At 51.4% G+C, this 25,924-nt stretch overlaps 1 protein-coding gene across 1 annotated transcript in view; it reads right to left on the reverse strand.

The window, feature by feature from the left end:
- Window positions 1-16,115: 16,115 nt before the first annotated feature.
- Window positions 16,116-25,924, reverse strand: part of btv (dynein cytoplasmic heavy chain beethoven) — a 97,217-nt gene continuing 87,408 nt past the window's right edge. Inside the window, exons 67-70 of the mRNA XM_077663964.1 lie at window positions 25,512-25,706; window positions 24,020-24,207; window positions 21,430-21,628; window positions 16,116-16,327 (exon numbers count right to left, since the gene is read on the reverse strand). Coding sequence (XP_077520090.1) covers window positions 16,169-16,327; window positions 21,430-21,628; window positions 24,020-24,207; window positions 25,512-25,706 — 741 coding nt within the window. The 3' untranslated portion in view covers window positions 16,116-16,168. The remainder of the gene's footprint in view (window positions 16,328-21,429; window positions 21,629-24,019; window positions 24,208-25,511; window positions 25,707-25,924) is intronic.

Consider the following 25,924-nt stretch of genomic DNA (forward strand, 5'->3'; position numbering starts at 1 on the left):
TGTATGCACAGAGGCTCACTACTGTTCTGTCGTGGGTGCAGGCACGGCCACAGGAGTGCCTTGAGGTTGTCCGGGATGATTCCCAGCACCCAATAGGCCACGAAAGGGATGCTGCCTTGCCTTTTCAGTCGCTTGCCCCCTGGCTGTGATTGCTTGTTGGGTGTGTGTAGAAAGCACCTTTCTTGGCTCGTCTGTGTTACTGCATCGCATATGATTCGTCAAGGCCATGATCTCGACAGCGCATACCTTGCGCTCTTTAGTGAACAACCGACTGCGGGTTCGAGCCTGCGCTGCCACTTGCCGATGAGCTTCGGAAGCAGTTTCCACAGCGCAGGACAATAATGACCCTTCAATTATTGTCCTGTGCATGCGCACTGGCGTCCCTCTATTCCCCTACGATACTTGATAGGGTCACCCTATCCTAAATGTCCTTGCTATGTTGTTGCATAGCATCTTTTCTCTACACTCAATGTTTCTATATCGTCTCTTCTCCTTCTATTTTCTTTTCTGTAGCGGGCAGGCCTTGTGTCTCTCCAAATGCCTCTTCAGCCTGTTCCTTCCCTCATTTCCTCTGTTGGTTCCTACGTTATCACTCCATATTAATAACGGCATTGTGCTGCACAGGAAAAGTGTTTCGATCACTCCTGGCGCAACAGTCTTGTGCCAGTCGATGTGAAAGAATATGGTAGTAGCTGCCGAGAGACAGCGCCGGACCACAAGTCGCCATATTCCATTGGTGACTCGTGTTTTCATGACAAACAATGGCAGCTGCTGGCTTCGGTATCGAAACTGGTGTTCTCCAGTGCCAAGAAAGCATAAGAATGAACCCCCCCACCCCCTCAAAAAAAACAACAACAAAGGTTGCTAAATACGGCTTTAGTACTCTTCGAGTAGTTATTGTTGCTGGTATCCTTGGTACCCGCGCCTCCCTCTCCATGCGCGCATACTGCACTTACCTCTCTCTTGGTGCTTGGTTGAACTAGCTTGTCAAAAAGAGATATCATTAAACTGTGCACATCCTCTTCTTTTCACGTGTTAACGATTTATAGTGCAGTAATGAACTTTCAGTCATATAATTAAACGACATGTTAGAGTGCGACTGAATAATTATGTTCCTGCGAATGTTGTGGACCCCTGCTCTGTCCGAGGAGCGAGCCGCCCTGTATTGCAGTCCTTGAAACTCTGGTAGTAAGAGTAGTTTACTTCTGTTTTGTTTGTTGCTGATGCGCTAGAGACGGGCAGGAGATGAAAGGCACCATTGTACCCTTTCGACAACTGCCCTCTACGAGCGATCTCGGAAGAAGTCCGCAACCGTAGGGTCACGCTTATTAAGGGGCTGCTCTCCTGTGTGGCTCTTACACGCCCGTTTGTGGATTCCGCGTCGTAAACGTCGTCGTCGGTTTAACACGCCACCTGGCAACTGTGGCAGGTAGTAGCAGAGCGAAGCACAACCTGCCACAGCGAGAGTGGAGGAATGGACAACCGGAGGGTGGCTAGCAGCGTAGCACGCCACCTGCCAGCGGTGGCATGTGACGTGTGAAGAGCTGCGCTCAAATTTCGCATTTCCGACAATCCTAATCGTCTATCAATTTGTCGAAGAGGAATGCAATGAAAGGCGACTGACGCGTCACTCCACGCGTTCTCAGCCTTTTTTTCTTTTTTTTTTTGCGGAGCAGCGGGCGAAGACAAAACCTGTGGAGCAGAGTTGTTGCGGGGAAAAAATCTTTCTGAAAGTCGGCTCTTTCATAAGGCCACAGAACTAATGGAATCCCACTTTGCAAGCCAAATTCAGCGCCTGACCCTCACCACGTCGCCTGCTGCAATGTCTTGGCTATCCTCTGTCGGCAGGCCACCACTACTCCTCAACAGCGCCCACAAGTACCACCTACGAATCGCACCCATTCCCAGAAATATGCAATACACCTAACATAGCGCTGGAGGAAGGTGCAAGCCAATAGCTCTGGGCCGCATCTACAGCAAATTACACAAGTCTGCTACACAGATGCAGCTCACCACCCGGACCGCAAAGCCACCACCATCAGCATAGTCGACCAAGCGCTAGATACGGTCGCGACAGCATCGATCCCAACCACCACCTTGGAAGCGGAGGAAGCAGCCATAGTGCTAGCTACTGTCTCCAGTCCCCCAACTGACACTGCGTGGCACATGCGTCAGCAAAGACTCGCAAGCAGAATGTCAAAATTACCGCACATCCCCGTATTCCCGTACACGGCCACAAATCTCAGATCCTACGTCACCACCTCGTCCAAGATATTTCCGGCCATGAGTCACCTTCGGACAACCATACTGCATACGCTGTCGCCCGCGCAAGCACCATCCGGCTGCAGGAACCGACATCGACCGCACTCCCTTACCGGAGCCATGCATGTACGGAACCAGTGCGCGTCTAGCTCCAGCGCCAATGTATATGCAAGCGTCTACATCCACCACACCACAAACGACTCATTCGAAACGAGAGCGTATACCCTGGCAACAACACAAACCAATAGATATACTCATCTGTGCTTCCTACACAAACTATCATCATCATCATCAGCCTGGCTACAACCACTGCTGGGCAAAGCATTCCCTTTACAGTCGCGAGCAAAAAAGATCAGCACTAACGACGTGCCTCTACAGTGGCTGATAGCAACGCTTTGCACTGCGGTTATGAACACACTGACAGCAAAAGTGCCGTGTGCGATTTTCGCCGCTCCGGTGACGTCACTGTGCAAACTCAACCTGGCAAACTCCCCCACTCTGTCCTATCCCACCCACGCCTAATGGGAAGCTGTGCTGACCAGCTCGAACCTGGAAGCCGAGTGCAAGCTGGTGAATCGGGCCGGCTGACGGCAGCCGCTGCAAGCGCTGGATGCTAGCCGGGCCTAGCTGGGCCCCTCCAGGACGGCGCAAATTTGCTCATTGGACCCAATAATTGCTTCACATTATCATCATCATGCAAACCTCTAGGATGCCAGCTGAATTTGGAGAAATGAAAAACTCGGTAGTCTCAGTGGACACTGCCTAGCAACCACGCAGCGTGACTGAAGGGATGTGGTGGTGGCAAAAGAGAGAAAGGCGCCATAGTCGTGGACTTCGCATCAGCTCTTCCCCATGAGAGTTTAATGTTGTGTCATTGCATAGCAACTCGGGTAGCTTTTGCACTTCGCCCTTATCGAAGCGCGGCCGTCGTGGCGGAACATGGAGTGGCGGGATTTGATCCCACGTGCTCTGGAAGACGCTTCCAAGGCAGTAGCCAGTTCGACAGAACACGTATAATGCTCGCAGAAAACCAATAACGAGCACACATTGTTGGACTTCTGTTTGGAAAGAACCTGTGTGATGGAACTTTAAAATTTAGCCTAAAATTTAAGTTATGAAGCTATTATGCGGTGCGCGGTAATACATTTCGAATCATGCTGGAGAACGTGTTTTCGCAGTGCTACTCTGCATAGTCGGTATGCAGCAGAACAAGTTAACCGCTACGGCAGCCACCGCTTTATTTTGCATAGTATACTAAAAGGAACGGAATTTTTTCTAGCCCTGAGTGCAGATCACCGGGGTGCAGATTAATCATGTCAGGGTTAACTTTACGAATCGGCGCCCTTGAAGAGATGAAGGGCGAAATTATGCACTGGACATTTCTTCCACTCGCTCTGTGGCAGTGGCTTTTTGCCGGCAGTCTAGCTGAAGTCGGCGCCCAGATTCCCCAGAATGTTGACAGCATCGACAAGCCCGAATTTAGGGTGGACTCCGTCTCATATTTCAACAAGATTAAAACGAAACTACATGAACAACCTGGCCACAAAAGCTACGATAAGCGCCACGTATTATAATTTTTGTGTGCACAGTTGGCGCAGGCTTAAGCCAGTTTCGAGAACCGGCTTGAATAACATGCCCACAGCAGGCTAATAAGGCCGTCACATTAACATTAGCCGACCTGAACAGTACTGCATGCAGAGTCCCGCGGAACGCTCAGTCCAGCTAGTTGACATTGACATCGCCTGGCAATATATACATTGTAAATATCTCAGCATCGCAGAGCAGAACTTGGTGCGTACCCAGCAGCACCCGCGGGTAATAGAAACCATGTTAGTCCGAGTACGTGAATCCTTCAGCAATCTGCCGGCTCGCTTACTTTCAAAAGCATACAGTAGCGCGCCTGGTAATTACTCTTGGTTATGTTAAAACAGTTCTTTCTAAATCTGTAAAAACGAGTCAGATATACGAAAGCATTTCTCGCCAGGGTGCGATTGACACCAACGTTAATAGAAACAAAAGAAGTAATAAAACGGAATTAAATTTCACGTCCAGAATTGAAGTGCAAAAGTCTTTCGAGAACTGCTGACCACACTCATATTATGTTCACAGGAGTTGACACTTCCTTGTAGGGTTCATTGGGTCTCCGGGTTTGCAGTTAAACGCTTTGGCGAATTCTGGTACGTTCTGCAGAGGTAGATCGCACACAGCTTCGCCATCAATGCCACCGCTGCTGCCATCACAACCGATGTAACACAGCGCGATAAAGAACAACTGAACACCACTGTACTTCTCCAACCCGAGCACCGTGTTATCCAAAGCAGGGTCTTCCATCTCGTAGGCGTCCGCCAGAACTTCATAGCCGAGAACTTCTGTGAGGACTTCTTCAATGCTGTGAATGTCGCTGAACGGGCCTGCTTTTATACAGTCGATGGCAGACTGAACTTGGGACGAATTCTCTGAGTTTAAATGAAGAAATAATCCCCCCAGTGCTCTGGCGATCTCGGCTCCGAGGCCGCCGTAGTTCACAGATGAGGGCAGCTGAGAATCGAAGAGTGGGTAGGACAGAGAGTACGGCATCAGTTGGAAGTCTTGGTCTTTGAAGGACACAATGAAGTACCTCAGGCTGTATATGGCTTGCACCGCACCGTCTATTTCTGGTACCCTTTTCATGTGTACAGACTGTTGCCAGTTCCACACGAACGAATCAGTCATATCTGGTAGCTGGCCTCGAATAGGGATATCATCCTCCTTGATGTGCTGCTCGAAGTTACGGAAAACCCTTTCATGGAGCCTTCCGGTACGGATCCCAGTTATATTTATGTCAAAGGAGGTCCAGTTGGAAAGTAGGCGGAAGTAAGAATTAATCACCGACATGGCAAGCCTTTTTGCGACCGCAAGCGCGTTGCCCTGCAGAACGTCCGCGTTGTATTGCTCGAATGGAGCACGCATTGAGAAGAACATAGCTTTGGCTAAGCAGAAAATTTTGTGGTATATATGCGCCGTCCTGTAATCTTGGTCGTAATAGTTGAATATCAGGTCCTTGTTTGCGAAAAGAGCCGCAACTTGAATCGTACACCAAGAGACTAAGGTGTGGAATGAGTCTGAGCTGTTCTGTCTCCAGAGGCTCAAGAGTGTCTCCAGATAGTAAGGCGTCGTGGTCGTCTGCAAAAGACTAGGGGCCAGGGTGATGTTAAGTCTTTGAAGCGTCGCCGTCCAACGATCTTCGGTTAGACCCACATCTGACGCATTTAGGAAAATGTCAACGTATATTTGCTCGCCAGATATTTTGTTATGAGCAAGGAACAATTCGCTCAGTGCTGGCTCCACCAACGCCTGATTCTCCTCGTACGTTACCGTCAACGTACCTTCACGTTGGAAGCGTTTCTTGAGGAATTCGAAATAGTCTTCGCTCTTTTTGGTTGTCTCCAAGCGCGCGTGTTTGGCCAGTACGAAACGGAGGAACTGGCCCGGAAATAGCGTAATCGCACCGCCACTGGGTTCCACATCAACGTCGAGCAGCACATCCCAGCCCAGCTTCAGAGAGCTGTGAAGAAGTGTGTACAGCACGTCTGCATCCTTTGAAGGCTGCGGCCACACGATGCCTCCTTCTAACAGCGCCGCCTTGACGACAGAGAGCTCGTCTCCTTTACCTTCGAGCACGTCGGCGCAGCTGCGGTAGATGATGGCCGCTCGTTGCTCCTGGTTCTGTCCCGACTCTGGCACGTCGATGTTGTTCAGCGCCATAGTTACCTTGTCGAGCATAGAAAGGAACTGGCTCTCCCAAACATCGTGCTCGTTTCTCTTCTGCCAGCCGTCGCAAACAAAGCGCGTGAAGCTCTTGCACGGGTTCACCGATTCGTTGATGGACAGGAGGATCCGGGCCGCGTAGGCGAGACAGGCGTGCGTCTTGCATGCGGTGGACAGGGTCTCTGGAGAGTACCAGGCAACAGTGGCAATCGCCAGTGCCGCGAACGCCGTAAGGGCAACGGCCGCAAGTGCGCACAGAGTGAGCTTGACACGCGATGTCGGCTTCTGTGCGGTCTGGAGAGAGAGGAAAGAAAAGTGGCAGGACGGTTACCACTGTGTAACGGGAGATTTAGTTGCAGCTGTTAAGGTATTTATATTTTATGCTGTGTTGAGGTAGATAATATGAGAGCGACTTCGTACCTGTGTAGTTCTCGAGCGCTGTTTTTAGGTTTTCGAGCATACTTATTTTTTGGCTAGCTCTCCTCTCCAGTCCCCCGCTATAGGCGGCTGGCGCCACCGATGACTACCTTCTCGAGCGGCGCGATTCATAGCAGCTGCCACAGATGTACCGCGCTACAATCCTCCGCTCTCGTCATACTCTCCTTCCTCCTCACATGGTAAGCATCCTCCAATTAAAGGGGCTGAGAAGGGGGCTCTAATAAAGTTGCGGCATGCCTGGGATATTGAAGCACGTCGCTTCATGAATAGTGTCCAGCGAGGATTTTTTGAATGCGCTTTGTAGAAGCTGAGCTATCTGTAGTTAAAATTTGAATTTCAGCGTCTTCGCGCCTTTCCCTCTCCTCTCGTCACTTTTTGCACTCTGGAAGGTAGGCGCTCCTTCGCCGGAGCGGAGCTTCCCGATCCGCCGGAGCTAACCGGTTTATTGGCCGCGGCCACGGTAGCTGCCTGACGTCTGAAAGAATCTAACCAATGGCCACCTCTCGCCTTGTCTACGCTGATACGGGGGACGGAGGAGGGTGCGAGCATGAAAAAGTCGCCGGGAAGGGCTCGCCAACTTTGACGCGTGATTGTGGGTCGTCTGATGCGTGTAGAAGAGTATTACTTGGCTCTGGTTTTCATGGCAACGCAGTGCAGTGAGTTAATTCGCTCTCCTCGGAAGGCGTTTCAGGCCCCCTTTAAGCATTCCTACGCTCTCTGCATACCCTCCTCCTTCCATGGTAACACTCCGCCTCCTTTTTTTAGGGTAACCAACTTCCGCATGCGCCTTCCACGGTAACTACCCTCTGGTTAAGCTTTCCTATGGTCTTGCCGTATACTGTCCTCCTTCCAGGGTAGCTACCCACAGGACGGCTCTCGTGTCAACCAGCCGCCGGTCGCGCATTCTTACGCTCTCGCCATACCCTCCTCTTTCCAGGGTAACCATATCCTCCGGTTGGGGATTCGTCCGCTCTCACCACACCCTCCTTCCACTGTAACCGCATTCCCGATTTCCCTGGTGGAAACTACCCAGCGGTTACGCATTCGCCTACTTTGCTCACTTCATGTTCCATGGTAACCATTCTCTCTTAGCGGTTTCCATGGCAACGTACCCACCAATTGCGCCGACTACTACGACTATCTCTACGGCACTAAACCCAGAAACGGGCGCTTAACAGCTGTTGCTTTAAAGACTGTTATTGTAATTGAAATACATGCAGAACAACGGGACATAATTAATAGACTAAAAGGACAAGACATGCTTTCCATGTCGACCCAGTCCTTGTAGTAATGGTTTCGCAAATATACTATATACACGCAGAACAACGTTCACGTCGACCAATGACCATTCCGCCAGTTAAGCCTGACCAATAAATTTCGTGCAACACTGAGAAGGCCGATTAGAGAGTAGCCGGGACGCTGTAATATAATGATTGTGCACGGATTCCGTTGTTTTTGCTTTTCGCGCTCTTTTTAATTGACTGAAGCATCATCTACATCGTCCCCCAATCATTCGGCATTTGCCCATACCAATGAGCGAACGTGGGGAGTGGTAGCGTCTCTTCCATTAATGGCACTAAAAAATTTCTGATACAGGAGCTCATCTGTGAGTGCCACAGCTGTATAATTGAGTTCCCACTAACTGTCTTCATAGGTCCCTGCTATACACGAGGCTATCTACAGCTTCGCCCACTGCTCCGTCCTGCTGTTCGTCATGCTTCAAGTTCATCTGGATAGCATGAATGGCTTATTCTCATGCATATGAGACCGCGTATGAAGTGTGCGTATGAAGTGGCTTCGTTATCCTAATGAGCGAGCTTGGACACTGCTTAGGAGCCAGGTGACGGTCTGCAGTGCTGATTCAGAAGTGCTGGCGTGAAGTGCGGTCGCAAAATTGGGTCCGAGAAAATCTGGCCTGCAATAGAGTCGGATTAGAATCGCTATATAGCACTGGACCTGTTTACATTTTGGCCCTGCTTCTGTGTTGTGGGGAGATAACACCAAGGTGTCCAAATTCGTTGCGTTTCAACCGTTAAGCGCTTTGTTTGCTCTATGATGGCATGTTTACTAGTCGAATTTCCTCAATGTAGACAGTGCTTACAGTGTCAGTAAGCCTGGAGCATGATATATTATCGACCGTTGCATACTGGATAATTTAATACGTATAATTTCAGTGATCAATTTCGGCTTCGTTTTACAACGAAGGATGCCTTCGTACCTCAGACATCTTACATATGTGTTGAAAAGGGCTTTAGGGCCCAATTAAGCGTTGCACCTGACGTTCGGTGCAACGGAAGAACCGGTTTCAAATGCAATGGCACGTGGAGAAGCGTCTTATTAATCATGTCCAACGTTCCTGGACAAAAATTTTGGATATTGGAAACTGTACAGTACTTGTGTAGAATTAAAGTAATGGTCCATTCTTCCAGTATGTAGCTAAATCTTTCTTTTAAACTTTTTCCATGGCTCGCATAGAGCAATTAAGACTGCCATAAAAAACCAATGGAGAAAGCTTTTGACGGTAGAAAAAACTTTATTAGCAAGAAAATGGAAGCCTGCCGACGGGAGATCTTCAGGTATATTGATTGTTATAGTGAAATTTCACATTATATGAAAAAAAACTGCACTCATGAACTCTTTTTCGTTCAAAAACGCTTTTGTGCAGAATTGTTGGGTTCAACGACAATGTGCTTAGTTTCCATCTTGTCGAATTCCTCATACCCGTATTTTTGCATAATTTGGACCTCCAAGCGGCGAATCCTTCACAGTATACCAACCGCGCAAAAACCGTGCGTCATTTTTCTCCCCAAACATTTGAATGCAGTACAAGCTATCACGTGTTTCTCACGTCGAGAGCACGAGAAATAGCACACACCGGGGGTGATTTTGGGCGATCCTGGTCGGAGTGCGGATTGCTGTGCCAGGCGGGCTGCCCAGGGCACGGTTCCTCGGTGTTCGTCGGGCTGCTCCCAGTTGACAGCGGCGACATGGTGCTGAGCGCACCCGAATGGATTCCGCTGGCCGGTGGCGGCGACAGCATGGCGCCTTCTGTGTTGCCTGAGGTCCCGACGCCACCCTGGCTACCCACGGCGGGCGGCGCTGCGTCCGCGGTACTGGCTGGATCGGTGCTCCCTAAGTTGGTGCTTCCAGCGTCGGTGCCCACCTTGCGATTGCCAGCTGGTCGGACGCGGTCACCTTTCCGACCTGCCGATAAGGGCACGGCAAACCAGCAACCAAGTGTAGGTATACCCTGTTGGTCATCTTGAGCAATGTATAGAGTATACTTGTGTGAAGTATTAAAAGCGTACCCACGGGGGGGGGGGGGGGGGGAGGAACGTCATATTTGCATGCCACGGTTACACTGTGGGCTATGAGGGACGCTGTGGGGGGTACTCCAGAATCATCATCATCAGCCTGACTACACCCACTGCAGGACAAAGGCCTTTCCCATGTCTCTCCAATTAACCCTGTCATTTGCCAGCTGCGCCCACCGTATGCCCGAAAACTTCTTAACCTCATCCGCTCACCTAACTTTCTGCCGGCCCCTGCTACGCTTACCTTCTCTTGGAATCTAATCCGTTACCCTTAAGGACCAGCGGTTATCTTGCCTTCGCATTACATGCTCTGCCCAAGCCCATTTCTTCCTCTTGATTTCGAGTAGGATGTCATTTAATGACATCACACGACATGACTCCGGAATAATTCGGTGTTCTTTACTGAGTCCTAACGAAGTATGAGCTCACAACTAAGGCTTCATCCAATGGCGACGAAGGTATATAATGCCTTAAATTTCTGTTTTCCAGAGGGGCTGTCACATGTCCTCCAAAAGGGATCGTAGCTGATATTCAGGATTTGTATTGTCGCAAACGCTATCCGGAGGGCTGGAAATTCACCGTGGTTGTTTCACAGCGACAGCTCTCTATGGCAAGTGTGGCGGAACCATGTCGCTGTGGTATGTGCATTCCCCAATGATCGATGGCCTGTTAAAAAATTGACACACGATTACGATAGCCGGACAGCCGGTGATGGGAAATTTGAGCGCAGCTCTTTGCGTATTTTCACGCCACGGCTGGCAGGACGCATGTTTCTCTGCAAGCCACCCTCTGGGATCTTCCCCTGGCAACCACCTTCCGGTTCTCCATTCCTCCACTCTCGCCGTGGAAGGTGACGCTTTGCTTTGCCACTACCTGCCACCTGTCACCTACAAGTGACAGGGTGACCTGTGACCTCTTATGTGGCGTGTTACGCCGACGACTAGGCGTGGTTATGCAATTCAAACGATACGCGGAGTGTTTTTTTTTTTCTAAGCCCGTAGACAAACAAGCTCGCTCGTAGCCCGGTGGGCAGGTTGCCAGCTGGCCACCGTGGCAGGTGGGCTACCTGCCAGCGGCTGCTGACAGACGGCGGTCGCCATTTCCACTTGCACTGACCGTACTAATGCTAAGGCTTATAATAAGGCGGGCGTCTGCCGTGACCCTGCGGGAGAGTGAGCGTGAGGGCGCATCACGCCTGTCCTACGACAACACCCCACACCTAATCCCACATCAGCATATCACACTTACCCTGCTTTCTCTAAATTCACATTACTATATGAGGGTAAACGTGCGTGGAATTTGTTTAGTTGCTCGCTGTGCAAACTGGAACAAAGCGCGCCTTCAGCCGTCCAGATCCGCGCAGAATTCCTAGGCGAATAACCTTCAATTGACACGGCAACTGTAACAGTACTGGAGTCGACAACATCATGTGGATGTTTTTCTTTCGCTGCAGACAAATCTGTGCCTAAGCACAGATTTTTGTTTCCTCATTTGTGCTGCCAAAGAGGTACTTAGCAGCCACATGCAAGTGTCCAGAGTTACTCAGTACTGTACAACGTTAATCAAACTCATTAAAATCCGTGTATAGTGGGGATGGCGCCACTTATAAGCTCTAAATGTCTGTTCTTTGAGCAGAACCTCGTCTTCATCTTTCAGAACCTTTTAGGTGCCGTGAGTGCTGCACTTTATGACTCAAAAACAAACTAGGTGGCCTGATGACTTTTCACCAAGGCTGTACGTATCTAGACTGGTTCTCGACACACATTGCAACGCGAACTGCAGGAAGACAGAACAGCGCGCAGTGCAGTGAATGGCGCCAACAACTGACCGCTCGAACGCACATACCTGGCATCATTCTTCGGTGTACGGCCGGCTGCAGGAGCGAGGTTGTGCCGCCTTCACCCGTAGACCTCAGCGAGGGCTTTCCATGGCTGCCCGGAAAACGGCTGTTGCCGGGCGGCCGGTTGTGGCCTGGCGGGGAAACCGCCCTCTTGCGTCTTGACAGCCTGGAGGGCGACTTTTCGGAGCCACGGGAAGAGGAGAGAGTAGCTCTTGGTTCCATTGATGGCCGTTGCGGGCTTCTTGAAGAGCAGCAGCTAGACGGAACTGTTCGCGAGCGGCGTTCGATCGTCTTCTTGGCTCGTGACGGGAACGTGTAGCGAACGTTGTTCTTATCGTCTTCTAAATTTCACGCAGTGATTTCCGTCGTACGTGGCTGATAACCACAACTAATTACAGAGTGCTGATGACGAATCCGGTGACGACTGAACAGCCTACAAACGGACTAGTGCGCAAAAATCGTTCGGCAACGAAAGCTCTATTGAAATTTTGGTGGCGGATCAGTAAGGTAGTAAAGGCAATGACCTTCGAGAATGAATGACGAAGAATGGTTAATGGGGCACTGACCACAACATACTTGCGCTTATAAATTACTCTCTTAAAGGGCCATGGATTCCAAATGAGCGGCGTCTATAGTGAAGGCTGTCCCTTTGCTTAAAAAGCAGGGAGACGGTTACGTGTTAGACGATATAAGGCCGATTTTTTAACTTCTAATTTCGTGAAGTTCATTGAAAGGGTGTTGCGTTGTCGAATAATGTCAATAATTTTAAACGATGGGTTGTTGAATCGTTGCCAAACAGGTTTCTGGCCAAGATGGTCTATCTGGTGAGCTCATACCAACCCCGAGAGCCGCATACAATTTGCTCGTCGCCTAAAGCAATACACCGCACTTCTGGCTCTGGACGCGTCAAAACTTATGACATCTTTGAGCACTATAAGCTGTTGCGCAGATTCCAGACCGTAGTAGTTCCGAGCTAATGTATGGCACGGAGTGCTGAATTTCTGGCTGCCGGAGAATTTTATTGCTGCCAGAATGTGTTTCTTCCAGCAGATTTCGACAGCTGAGAGGAGTGCCTCAAGGTGCGGTCTTCTCCCTTGTTCTTTTCAACATCTTACTTGGCTGTATTCCCTATTGGCAAACTACGTGTATGCAGATGACATTGCCTTCCGAGAATGACATATACTCTCTGCACCAGTCCTTACAGTCTTACTCTAACGTCCTGGCATTAATGTCCTGTCCTGGCAGTTGCTTAGCATGAATTGTTCTTTCAGCAGTCCTTCCAGTTTGTTGTTTTGTCCTAATGAGTCTGAGTTGCTTTGGGACGTTGTACCCCGTAAACCAAACAAAATCAACTCCCTAATATGTAGACTCCCTACTCCCAGCGTCGAAACGGCAGCAGAAAAATTGGCTGTAGTTTAGCGCCGGTTAACCCTAGTTGAACTGCGAAAACTTCGTTTCCTCGGCACGTCGTCTACGCAGCGTCTCATTCCGACACTCTTGAGAACCCACATCAGCCTCTTCCGCAGTTGAAGAGTCACTCCGGGACGTGGCCGACTTTTTCTAGCCGCATCTTCGTTACGACGCTTCTCGAGTCGTGCGGCGAGTTCTTCTGGCGTCTCTTGAGCGCGTTGTCTCTTACACGCTCCGCTCTGTCGTTGCTGGGCCGCTTTCGCGCTCTCCATAACCACTACAATACACTAAGGCAAAGAGCATATATATATACCCCCCACGAGGCGACACCTCCTCTCCCTCTACCCCAGCGGAGCACATCTTGCGGAGCGAGCGGCGACGGCAGCGAAGTCGACGGCGGCGCCATCTGTTGGAGCGCGGCTGCGGTGTTGCTAGGCAACAGCGGCTCAAGGTCGTTCGTGGGCCACCGCATATGACATACGGCTGAAATGCGCGACGAGGCTCGCTGGCTGGCGTAGTAAAGCTTTCGCTTTAAAAACTCTCAAGGTCCTGCTGATTCCTCAAGACACTAGACACCTTTAGCATACCGTGTACCGTGCTACCGTTACAGGTACCGGATAGCCGGAAGCCCGCGCGCAGTCAATGCGCATGCGCAAATCACCATGACGGCGCCAGGTACCCGGCAGCTGCGCTCGCGCCTGCAGCATCGGGACCAATCAGCCCGTGCGGACTTGTGGTGGGCGGTCTCCCGGTACTCCGGTACCGGTAGCACGGTACACGGTATGCTAAAGGCGTCTATTATTTGTAATTTTTATTTAAAAGTGTGTTCTTCCGCGCATGTGTTTCTATAAATAAGGGTGAGAAAACGTATGTTTCTTCAGGCAGACTCGTAGCACCGTGAACGGAAAAAGACCACTGTAGCACCTACGGTTGCAAGACGTTTTATGTATGTTTGTGGGTACACCCGGGCCGGAGAAATGTATTCTATTAAAGGGACTATGCAATAAATTAATTGAGATTACTGAAAGCAGACTAGAGATAGGCATTTTATCGCTCGTCACCCCAACGCAAGAATTTTTAAGCTAGCATTAATAACACCGAAGATATAGACGATTAAAAATTACGCTCCTCCTCTCCCCCCTCAACTCGTACACGCGGGGCACCAGACAAAAATAAAGAAAACAGCTCTGGGACTGGGCCCCGCCCATGTATTCGTCATCCGCTGACGTTCCTTTTGCAACTTCCGGTTGTCGCTCCTAGCATCCCAGCAGCAGCGTCGGCGGCGTGATTGCGGCGCGCGTCGGGTTTTTTTGCTTGTCGCCTGTTGCAGTTAGCAGTAATGGACCCGGAGCTCGAGGCGCGACTGCTCGCTCTTACGGCCGCGATGGGCATCGAGCCCTATGCGTTCACGCCGTACCGGCTGAACGCCAGCGACGACAGAAGCGACTCGGCGAGCCACGGCGAGTGGCTCCGGAACTCCCGACAGAAGGAGGCGGCAAAGGAAAATTGAAACCATATGCGCGAAGGCTCGCGCTTGCCCGAGAGGGTCGCGCAGCGGCACGAGCAGACGACATTCACGGCTACCGGAAATGTGCTCGTGACGTCGTGGCTGCCGTGGCTCCAGTGAATGAGATCGTGTGGTGGCCTGGTGACGTCATGGGCACAGTGACGTCTTGTTTCACGATTTTAGTTTCAAAATCGGTCACTACGAGCACACCGATCGGTCCGCGAATTTAAAAAAAACGTCGTTTTTAAGCCTGGACTCCATGTACGCGAAAACTCACGCGAACGCGAAGGCGACGGCGGCGGCGACGGCTGGCGTTCGCTCTGTCGCTTGTGGGCAACCTCCATGCAAGCGAAGGCGGCAGGCGACGCGAACCCGCGACGTGCGCAGCGGATTCCGTGCTTTGCGCACTCAAGCTTAGAAACACGCCCGTAACCTGTTCTCTCTCTTAAAATTTTGTGAGTGTGCCTCATAGTCAGGGCCAAAGGAATATTTCCTCTACGGCAGCGGTGTAGCGGCAGTGGAGATAGCCACAGGCGTGCTTGCGGAGACGAAGTCACATCACGGGTTCACGGGGGAGGTGTGCTTTCGTTCGGTGCCTGTGCACTCCGGCTTAGTAAAAACACTCCCATAAACTGTCACCGCAACCTGATTGTAAGTGAGCAAACTATAATATACCACTGAGAATGCGCGCCGCGAGTGTTTCTGCACAGTTGGAGCGCAGCGGCATGGTGGATCGAGCGCCGGTACCCGCGGCTCGACACGCATCTCTCCCTGCAGTACGCCCGCTCGCGTAGCCCGCTCCAAATGCTGTTAGCCCTCCGCACCCAACAAGTAGATTGTTTTAATTATTTACATCATGCGGGTCTGCCTCTCAGCTACAAAACCAAATATTTTATCGACGGTGGCGATGACCAAGACGACGGGCTGGTAGGGTTTCGTGAGATGTGCCCGTGAGAAACCGTGGACAAACCGGAAACGGCTTTGGGGGGCTCTGATTGGCCAGTCGCGTGGGGGACTTCCGGGCGACGAGCGAAATTTTCTGTGGGTGCAGATCCGAGCGACACGGCAAGCGACACATGCATTTTGCTTCGCGCGACGGCGTCGCTCGTCGCTTGCCGCCGTCGCCTTCGCGTTCGCGTGAGTTTTCGCGTACATGGAGTCCAGGCTTTAAAGTCATAATAAATTGCCGGTTCAGTTCCGAAGACTCATACTTGGTGTGAATGCTTGTTAGCAGCATTCCTAAGCATTGAAAACATTTGCAAGCGACTTTTTATTCATTGCATAGTCCCTTTAATGCTGACCAGCCGAATATTTGTTCAGGTCTGACTAGGATACATAAATGGCTTTGGCCTCTGCAAAACGAAGGACAATGTAAAAAAAAATCTTTCTGAAATTAGCTTCACCGCTGCAAGAAAAGACGCCTGGGGCACGTTCTCGAGCAGCAGTCTCATAGTTCCAAACAACTCAAACTTCAGTGCAGCTTACCTTAAGGTACACATGCCAGAAAAAAGCATGCTATGGGTGCTGTAAGAAGTGCGGATAACGAACGCGACGTTCGTACTAATGCAGCGCTTAAAACTATATAGCAGACGTTTATTATGGGGTTGCGAAGCAAGAAGTGCACCATTCTGCTTCCCGCCACTTGCGTCGTTAGTCCAGCGTAGAGAGGAACAGTGCGGCACCACTGAGCAGCCATTGTTGCGGGCTGCCCTCGCAAGGCACTGTCAGGCTGGCCACCAGCTCTTGTCTTTCCGTGTTGGTGTACACAGCCAGGCTCACCGTTGAACCCGCAGAACGATTTCGGGAGCCCTGCGCATGGATAGTTTCATTCACTCCAGGGGCGGAACCTGCATCTAGAAAGTGAACAGCAGCTCTGATGTAAAAAATGGCCTGGCTTAGCTTATGGTTAAGCCTAGGATGCGAACCATACGTCGCTTGGCAAGCCGTACTTCTCGTTCTTCTCCCGTTTCCGTGGCTCTTTGTAACTTGCTCTTTGCGGTCTGGCGAGCCGCCCTCTCCCTGGCCGACATCTCGCTGCTCAACTGACTCAACGAGTGCGTCACCTTTTATACAATTGCGTGACGTCAGTATCTCCTAGCGGTAGGAGCGGCAGTTAGGCCGCCGGCGGAGGCTGCGCGTCCGCAAGCGAGCACACGAGTTGAGCCCCAGCTTTCACAGCTGTTGTGACGTCATATCACGTGGTGCGCCGATGTAGGTCAAGTGGTAGCTACGCGGCCGCGCGCGGCGCAGCAAGGAAGAGCTCGGTTGTGCGGCTAGTATGCTTCGCATAAAAAGAGTTGCGACTGCCGCCTAATTACAAACTTTAGCCTGTGCAGCACGCGATCTTAACGCCGCCAGCGGGAGCGACAGAGTCACAAGAGTTTGCTACTCCGGTGGCGATGTGCACTGACTCAATCCCTCAGCTCCCTCTGAAAAAATGTTGGGGGGGGGGGGGGCGACCACCTCCCTTCCCTCCCCCTGTTCCAGGGTCCCTGATTGCCATGATTAGAAAGCACTCACGAAGGCTGTGAAGCCATTTGCTGGCTGGCGGCAATCCTGCTATCATGCAGTGGCGAGAATATCTTGTAGGCCTTGAAAAGAAAGGCGGATTGGTGCAGTAATCCTGCAAAAGAAGTTTTTTGTTTACTTTTTCTCCTCACCCGCAGCAGAGCGTTGGGAGGTACGTCCTTGTCCCGCGCTTGGTTGTTCTAGCCTGCTGGCAGTAGCCACTGCGCAGTGGTCTGCTCGCGACAAGCCGCACCGGCATGCCTCTCTGGGGCTTTGATTTTGTGGCAGCTGTGGGGGAGGCCCGATGCCGCGGAAGCCGCGTCTATTGGCATTCACTAAGCGTCTGCATGTCACATTAGTGTACGAGAGATTTGGTAGTAGCACACGTGATTTCATTGATTGGCGGGTTATGGCTGACGTAGAGGTTGCGCGGCTTTTATCCCCAATTCTGTCGATATTGCCACACTTGGCGAGTTGGAGATACTAACTCGAAAAAATTATATTGTCGCAATGTATGGCAGTTATATGTCCGATGCAGTGAGCGTCAATCTTGTGTAGACCTTTCGAGAGGCGCACTGCGCGGCGGAAAAAAACTAGATCTGGCCACAGATACCAGGTTCGAAAGACAATGCTTGCAAGCACAACCACATTTGCGTATACAAGCTATGGCAGAGAGAGAGACCGTTATGACGAAAAAAACTGACGGACGACTACGATGATAGATAATGCGAAATTTGAGGACACTTCTTCACACGCCACCTGACACGGGTGTGTGGTGGCCCGTTACGCCTACTGCGCCGACGACGACGACGACTACGACGCGGAATGCATTAACGGGCGCCCGAGAGCGGCGCTCTAAACAGCAAAGTGCACAGGCCTGTGACTCGTGTCTTATTCCCTCTGCCACAGACTGCGTGCAGACACGATCAGTGATAAAATGGACGATAACAGAGAAAGGCAAAAGGAAGCAGAGGAATATGCATCGCGTGCCATCGCAATGATGGGTGGTAGGTAGCACCTGCCATTCTTCTTGTACCTCTCGAAGAGGGCTGCTGAAGCCCGTGTCCTCAAGGAACGTCAGGAGGCGCTGGAAAGCTTTGACAGCGTTGTGTCCACTAGAGAAAAAGGGCTAGTGTATGGTGTCAGCAGGAATATCCAGGCACGCGAAGCTTGTAGTCAGCTCTGCTCGCTGTGTGGCAACTGTTGGACACTCCCATTCCATTTGCTAGAGTGCCTCCTCGGGGTGCCCGCACCGCGGGCAGTCGGGGGTGTTGGAGAGGCTACTGCTGTAGAGCCGTGAGCCTGTCCAGGAGCAGCCCACTGTCATCCGAAGGAGGAGTGATCTTTCCTGGCAAGTGAGCCCCCTTGCCGGGAGCAGCCTTCGCGATGTTCCGTTAGAGACCCTAGTGTCTGGGAGCTTCATCACGAGGATGCGTTCAGTAAAAGGGCTGGGCAAGTCCAGGGGAGCCACAGCGCGGTGGTGAAGGGGGGGGGGGGGGGGGGGCGTGTACCGTGAGCTCCTTTTACCAGTGTGTCGACAACTTAGTTATCTGGTGCCACGACTTAACTAAGGAGCCATACCAAGCGGATGGAGTAGCCCTGCAAGCACAACACAACCAGACTGACGAATAGTTTTCGAACCATGAAGAAGCCACACCATGGATTTAGCAACAGCTGCAACGTCGGAGGTCTGTGCATATGGCAGCGACTGGGACTGCTGGGCAGGAGATGAGGATGTTGGCTGCTAGGTGAATAGCTGCCACCTTTGCTGTTGCAAAGGGAGGTTGCGACACATGCAGCTAGTGGCGATGTACAGTGTTTTATTTTTTAGTTGCCGGGAATGACGGAACGTCCGTGACGAGGTGACGGTGGTTGGCCAGCTCTTCCTATAAGCTTGCGGCCACCAGCTGTTAATTTCCCACAGAATAGGTGTTTTGCTTCGTCCTGGCTCCTGGGAGACGAAGACTGACTCTGAACTGAAATCCAAAGTCAGTGCAAAGAATTTGAGAAGGATAACTGCATGGCTGCCCTCCTATCTTCAATGGGGCATGTTGAGGCGGTGCTCCAAAAGAGGTGAGCCGTCTCGTGCACGGTCGATGCTGTCTGTTTCGCCCGAAGCTCTATTGGCCAGGTCCCTGCTAGGCCCCAGGTCAAAGTGGCAGCAACCAGAGAGCGTCATTGGAGTCCGGGGAAAAGGTGGATGGCTGTCCTCTAACGCCGTTCGTGGCAAGATGTTGCGCAATGATGAGCTTCACCAGTAAAAGCGCGTGCCGGAACTGCGATACCGCCATGGTGTTGAAGAAGCGGAGTCTATGTTGCGCCACGATGCCATTGCGTCGTGCCAGAAGCTTCTGGACTACTTGCTTACAGAATGTGTTGACAGCGGGTTGCCAGGTGAGACGGCGGTCGGCCTGCAGGCCGAGGCACTACACCATCTTCATCCAAGGCAGCTGCCAGCCGGCTTCTGATTTTCTGGCAGAGGGACTAAACCCAACGCTGTTTAGAAACAAGCTCACCCTGATGACGGCCAGGTGGACGTCCCGAATGACATGAGACCGTTGTCGCCGAGAGCTACGACACCAAGTTGCAGTTTCCATGCAGATAGCTGTGCGGACGGGAAGGTGTATGTCTCTGGGAAGCCTTCCGGGCCGTTAGACCATCACCAGGTTGAAAAAGGAATGTGCTCAGGACGCTGCCCTGAGGAACCACTCGGTCAGTTCTTCTCGGAAAGCACGTGGCCTCGCCAGCACGTACACAGCGAGAACGCCCCCAGAATGGCCTCATGGGGGACATTGTCAAGGGCCCCCTTGACGTCCACGAGGGTAAGAAAAAAAGCCTGGTGACTGAGCCACATAAGAACAATCATCTCACCTTATACTCACAGATGAGGGTAACCGCACATTGGTATATTCCAAAGTTTAAGGCTATCCCGCGGGGTAGACGAGGAGTAAATTCGTGGCAAGAAACTGATTACTCGTTAGTTTTTTTTCCATACGACTACAAAACATTAAGCCATGTGCTTGGCGCATTATAGACTTAGTTGCTTATGGGTCACAAAACACAACATAACAAAGTCTTATGGTTTTTGTGTGGCAGTCCATGTGGCTTAAACTGTCTTATGGTAAACCGCATGCCTGAGCTTGGGTAGATGCTAACGAACAATTTCGCCTTTATTACAATGGTATATGCCACGACATTTAGCTGCTAAACGTGTTCCTTCCTGTCTTTGCCCGCTTCTGTTCTTCGATCTGTGTAGCGCACCCAGCTTTCTTTCACGGTTTCACCAGCCTCCGCGATAGGCATATTTTTTTTTTCATGACTTCTTTCACCGTCTTTGGTGCTTGACGTTTCGTCGCGTTCGGCCGCTACTGCCTTTCGTGACCGGCAGCACGCTCTGCATGCCTCACTGCTGTCGCTGTTAGACGCACCCCAGTGCTCGTCGGCTTTTTGTCTGCCTTGGAGGTGTGTTCGGCCGCCTTGGCTGCCCTCTCAACGTCTTGAGCATCTACATAAAGCTACCGTTCGCGACACAGTGGTGCCTTTGTATCTCGACTCAATCGGCTCGATTGCGCAGCCACGGCGTCATATAATTACTGACACCAATCATATGGAACCGTAGAATAACCAGTTGAAAGATGAAGCAAACGATGATTTACTACACGCAGCGCGAGATCCAACCAGTTAGAACACAGCACGTAAGAGGCTGCAACGATGGTCGAGTGTTCCAAGGCATTGCAAAACGGAAGATTCACTGTTGGCGCCCGAATACATCTCAGGGCAGAGGTCTTTGGTTGGTCGTCGGCGTCGCTGTACTAAGCAGTCGTAGTAACCGGCAGAGCGAATGCAGGAAGGTATCTGCCGTTGAAGGAAAAAGCTACGGGAAGAGAATGTGACACGATTCGTCTGCGGTAGCTGCTGCGGCGGCTGCTCCAAGTGGCGGCGACGCCGTGCGCTTGGAGCAGGGGACTGGAGAGGAGTGCAAATCGAATGACGAGTATGTGTGGGAAAAAAAAAGAGTGGTCAGTAACTGTACATATATACTTGTCTAGAAATATTCTCCTCATTTTAACGCTAAATCAAAATACCTGTGCAGTGGTGCTAAAAATTCGCTTTACCGAGTATCGCCGTCCTCCAGTGAGCTGTCTCGATTTTTTTTTCACACTGGGTACATTTTGACGGGAAAGTTCCCAAGCTTTCGTATTCGGCCACCTTAGTTTTCGGACTCACATTCGCTACGGTTTCCGGATGATGTCCGCCTGAATTTACCGAGAATGGAAGCTGAGAACATTTATTACATGATAGGGTGCTTTAGTAGCTATGCACTTACCTTCACTAATTTGCACTCACGGCTTTTGCGCCAAACCGCGAAATGTAGATCATACTGTAGCTCACTGCAATTATACCTTGGGGACCCAGGCAGCGGAGCAGGGCGGCACAGGCAGCACGCTGGGTGCACCTGGGCGGCAGGGACGCAGCCGCTTTTCCTCCAGCTGGCCACCCTCGCACTGGAGTCCCACTAGGGTCGCCCACAGCGGAGGTCGCTCGTCTGCCGCCCCCCACCACGCCTCCAGCTGCAGCTCGTCCACGGGAAGGCCCGTTTCTCTGCGTTTCACGACACAAACGCTCAGGTAACTGTCTCGGACCGTGTGCGCGCAGCTCCTGTGATTCACAATGAGAGGCTTATGGTGGGCCTCCGCAATAGAGAGCTCAGCGGGGCGAACAAAAGAGAAAAACTGGGACACGGAACGAGCCTTCCTTCCACGCTGTGCACCCTCATTATGTTTCACAGACTAGCCCAATCCACCACCAGAGCGGGTAGTAGCCCATTTACAGGGACGCCTAATCCCATCGTCGTTATCAATGGGATGGCCTTAGCAGCTGTTGATGACTATACCAAAACGGCATCACTACCGGTCTGGTGACGGCACTTCTTTTCAGCCATTTGGGGAACTTCATAAATGAAGACGCATTGTGTCCTCACAGGCCTTTTATTGCTGTCACATTAAAAAGGTGAAGGTTCGTATGTTCACTGCCTAGAGACGCGGCTTGGCATCGAAGGGTGCGCTATGCAGTGTGTGCAGGGAGATGCCGAGCACAGCCTTCAGTTCAACGGCTGCATCTTTGGGCTGCCTAGAAAAAATTCGGAAGAGGCACTTAAGACTGCTTACGTGTGGGAATGCGAAAGCATTATTGTCCCTGGGTGAATTGTCAACCACCCACACACACACCACCCATACACACCCGCGCGTTTATGAGACCACCCGGAACGCTGCATGACGAACGGTCGCATCACAATTATTGATACAAAAATTTATTAAAGAAAATGACGCAGTAACTGTCTCAGATCTCTGTGAATATCTCAACCGCTCCTTAAGGGAAGAGGTAGTCTGGGAAGGGGTTCGAATCCCTGTCGCAAGCTAGCCCCCAACTTAAATAGCACATGTAAGCTATATGCAACGAGAAATTATATGACACCACCCGGAGTTTTGGCACGAATGTTGCCGGGGAAAACTGGCGCCACACTGAGCAAGCGCCTCAGCGCTTGTGTTGTGTTGTAGTCTTTTTCTCTGCGTCTTCGTCTTTTGTGCGCTCGTTAATCCTGAATACGGAACAGCTAGTCCAACTTCTCACGTTAACGCCACATTGAGGTCGGCCAGTAGGAAGTATATAGAGACGAACGACATGTATATGATTGTCTCAGTTGGCGTTTCTCGGCTTGCTGTGTGCGTCATATGGCCACTTGAGGATGTCGCCCTATTTTTCTTGCCATCGCTGCGATTTTCTATACCATCTGCGAGTACACACACTAACGCACGCTGGTGGCTTGTCTCGTTATGGGAATGGTAATGCTTTCGCACTTCCTCGTTTGCAAAAATTTCTTGTGAATCTGTAATGATGAGGCTCCCTATTATGGACTTAAGAGCAGTGGCCGATACACCCAGTATTGAAGACGAGATATAGTTTCTCGCTGGAGATTTTGTTGTCTTGGGCGTCCAACTAAGACCGACAGGTCTGAAGCGTAATCTGATATACATCATACATAACCTTCATGCAGAGCCATTAAATCGAAAGAAAGCCAAAGCCGAAGGAATGTAGTAAAGTCGACAATAATTTGCACAAAGACCACTCGATTTTCGCAAGGTTTTCAGGCACCGTTTGAGTTTTCTTCGCTTTCTACGCAGCATGTAGGTCTGAATTCACGGCTGAGATTATAATTCCATTGCTCATGCGGTCGTACGCACCAACATTTTCCCTTTGCACTGTCAAAACCTATAACCACTCTTTTCCCCCTTCCTTTCCCTCTCTGTGTAGTGGGACAAAAGACCTCAGCTCAGACCTATTTCTTTGCCTTTGATTTTGTAGCGACAGCTACATTACGGTAGCATTTCTAGCCTTCAGCGTGGCAGTGGCACGTGACAGTGGCAGCGGCACGTTACGGTGTACGGTGGCGGCGCAGCTACGGCGCCATCGCCACGTGGTCACGTGGTTGGTAACGTGACCAGCCACGTGGTGCGGAGCAGCTGCTGCTGCCGGCGGCGGCGCGGCGCGCCGGCGAATCCGAGCTGCAACAGCTGTGCGCATGCGCCGTGTCAAGTGGGACGAAGATGAAGGAGGAACGTGCAGCAAAACGGAGCGGCGACAGACTGACCTTGCAATTCGACTGGGCAAGTTCCACTCGGCCAGCTGTAGCTATCGCGTCACTCCAGGTTTAACCAGAGCTAAACCATCGCCATTTTTTTTTCACTTTTCACCAGCTCCCTTTGCATACCTGCCGGAGAGCAGCGTCAGTTCTGGAAGTGCACTGATGAATGTTATCCGGATTAACATAGCTAGTCATATTGAAAACGCTAAACAATTGCTGCGGAAGCACGTTCTATAACATAACCATTCTGCTTAAAACAGCTCGCACGAAGCGAAAAGAAAGACAGATGAGCTCGGCCACTCGTATTGCGCCGTGGCAAAAGATGCCAGCGTAAGCATTCAAGCGTATACCGGGCGGTCTGCTGACGCCAGGCACTGAGGAAGGCCCCCGGTCGGAGCAATTGGCCCAGGTGCAACGGCTGGCCTCGGACGAAGCTCCACTGAGAAATGGCTTGTGCGCGACCCGCCACAGCCCGTAGGTACGCCTCTGGCACCCACTGCCGCCCGGCCGACCACAGGGAGAGCCACGCGTCGGGAACCTGCACCGCCACATAAGGACCATGGTTGCGTCTCTGCCTGACACGCATGTAAGGAGCACGTTAGAGCCGAAGGGAATGTGCACAGTTTTGCGAACTGCTCCAGCCGTCTTTCCATTCTTGCACTGGCTATGTTTGTTTTGCAGCGATAGCTAGATTACGCTAGCATTTCGAGCCTTCACTGTGGCGGCGCCGTGAGGGTGGCGGCGCCACCACGTGGTGCGTGGTTGGTCACGTGGTGCGGAGCAGCTGCCGGCGAAACCAAGTGAGAGGGGGGAGTGGAGAGGGGAGAGCGGGGAGATGGTGAATCCACGTCCAGGGACGAAGATAAAGGAACGCCCAGCGAAACGGAGCGGCGAAAGACTGACTTTGCAATTCGTAATAATAATAATAATAATAATAATAATAATAATAATAATAATAATAATAATAATAATAATAATAATAATAATAATAATAATAATTTGTTTTTGGGGAAGGAAATGGCGCAGTATCTGTCTCATATATCGTTGGACACCTGAACCACGCCGTAAAGGAAGGGATAAAGAAGGAAGTGAAAGCAGAAAGGAAGAAAGAGGTGCCGTAGTGGAGGGCTCCGGAATAATTTTGACCACCTTGGGATCTTTAACGTGCACTGACATCGCACAGCACACGGGCGCCTTAGCGCTCCATAAAAAAACACAGCCGCCGCTGTGTTTTTATGGAGGAAAAACGCTAAGGCGCCCGTGTGCTTTGCAATTAGAATGAGCGAGTTCCATGCACACAGCCAGCTATAGCTATCGCCTCACTCCAGGTTTAACCAGAGCTAATCCACTGCTATTTTTAAACCTCCATATATAGTAATGCGAAAAACAAACGGATATCTTGTGTGCCCATACGCTGTGGTACGAGCCCTAGTGTAAGTTCCGCTCATCCGCGATGAGGGTGGATACACCGAGGATATGAGCGGTAGCAGTTTGCGTTTGCTAGAAAGAATTTCTTTGCACATGTGCCGCCCTTGTTCCAATCGATAACCACTTTGTGCCTCACCTTTGGCGATGAAATATGCGTATACAAATCTTACTTAAAGCTGCTTGCGTGCCTTACCCAAATGGCCGCATGGAGCAGCCCTCGCTTAGCGTCGAGTCTCAGCTGCATTGCAAGACTGGGAAAGGCTGTACGACACGGTGGCGTTCACTTGGCTTCAGCGTTTGCTTTCAGGGTGTTTACAGTGACATCTAGGCTCACCCTACATGTACTGAATGCACCGGCTGCGGCAGGTGCCAAAGTCCACAAGGACCGCGTGGCGTGCCTCAACCGTCCCTTACCGTGTGGTTGGTCAACGCCGAAGCGGCCTCGGGCAGCGCGCAACCGGCGTGGCGGAGCGCCCTGCTCACAGCAGCCAAGGTCGAGTGCACCTCGAGCACCAGTCTGGACGCGTGAGCCCGCTCCTGGCGTAGGAAGCTCGCCACGGCGTCCTCGTCTCCGTCCCCTTCAGTGGCCGAGGGCGCTTGAAGGCCACCCTGCGTCCGCCGGCCGCGAATACTCAGGTAGTACGGCTACAATTATATAGTCCGCCATGCTTTATTCCTTGCGGCAATCACTTGTCGCGGTGTTTGCCCTCACGTGTCTCGAACTGGAATACGTATGTCGTAAATAGCTACATAGCCACAAGGTTGGCCTTTCTGCATGCTTGGATTTCCATGACTAAGTTTTCAGGCCAAGAGAATCAGATCCAACA

The sequence above is a fragment of the Amblyomma americanum genome, chromosome 4, assembly GCF_052857255.1.
Source record: "Amblyomma americanum isolate KBUSLIRL-KWMA chromosome 4, ASM5285725v1, whole genome shotgun sequence".
In the NCBI taxonomy this organism is placed as follows: Eukaryota; Metazoa; Arthropoda; class Arachnida; order Ixodida; family Ixodidae; genus Amblyomma; species Amblyomma americanum.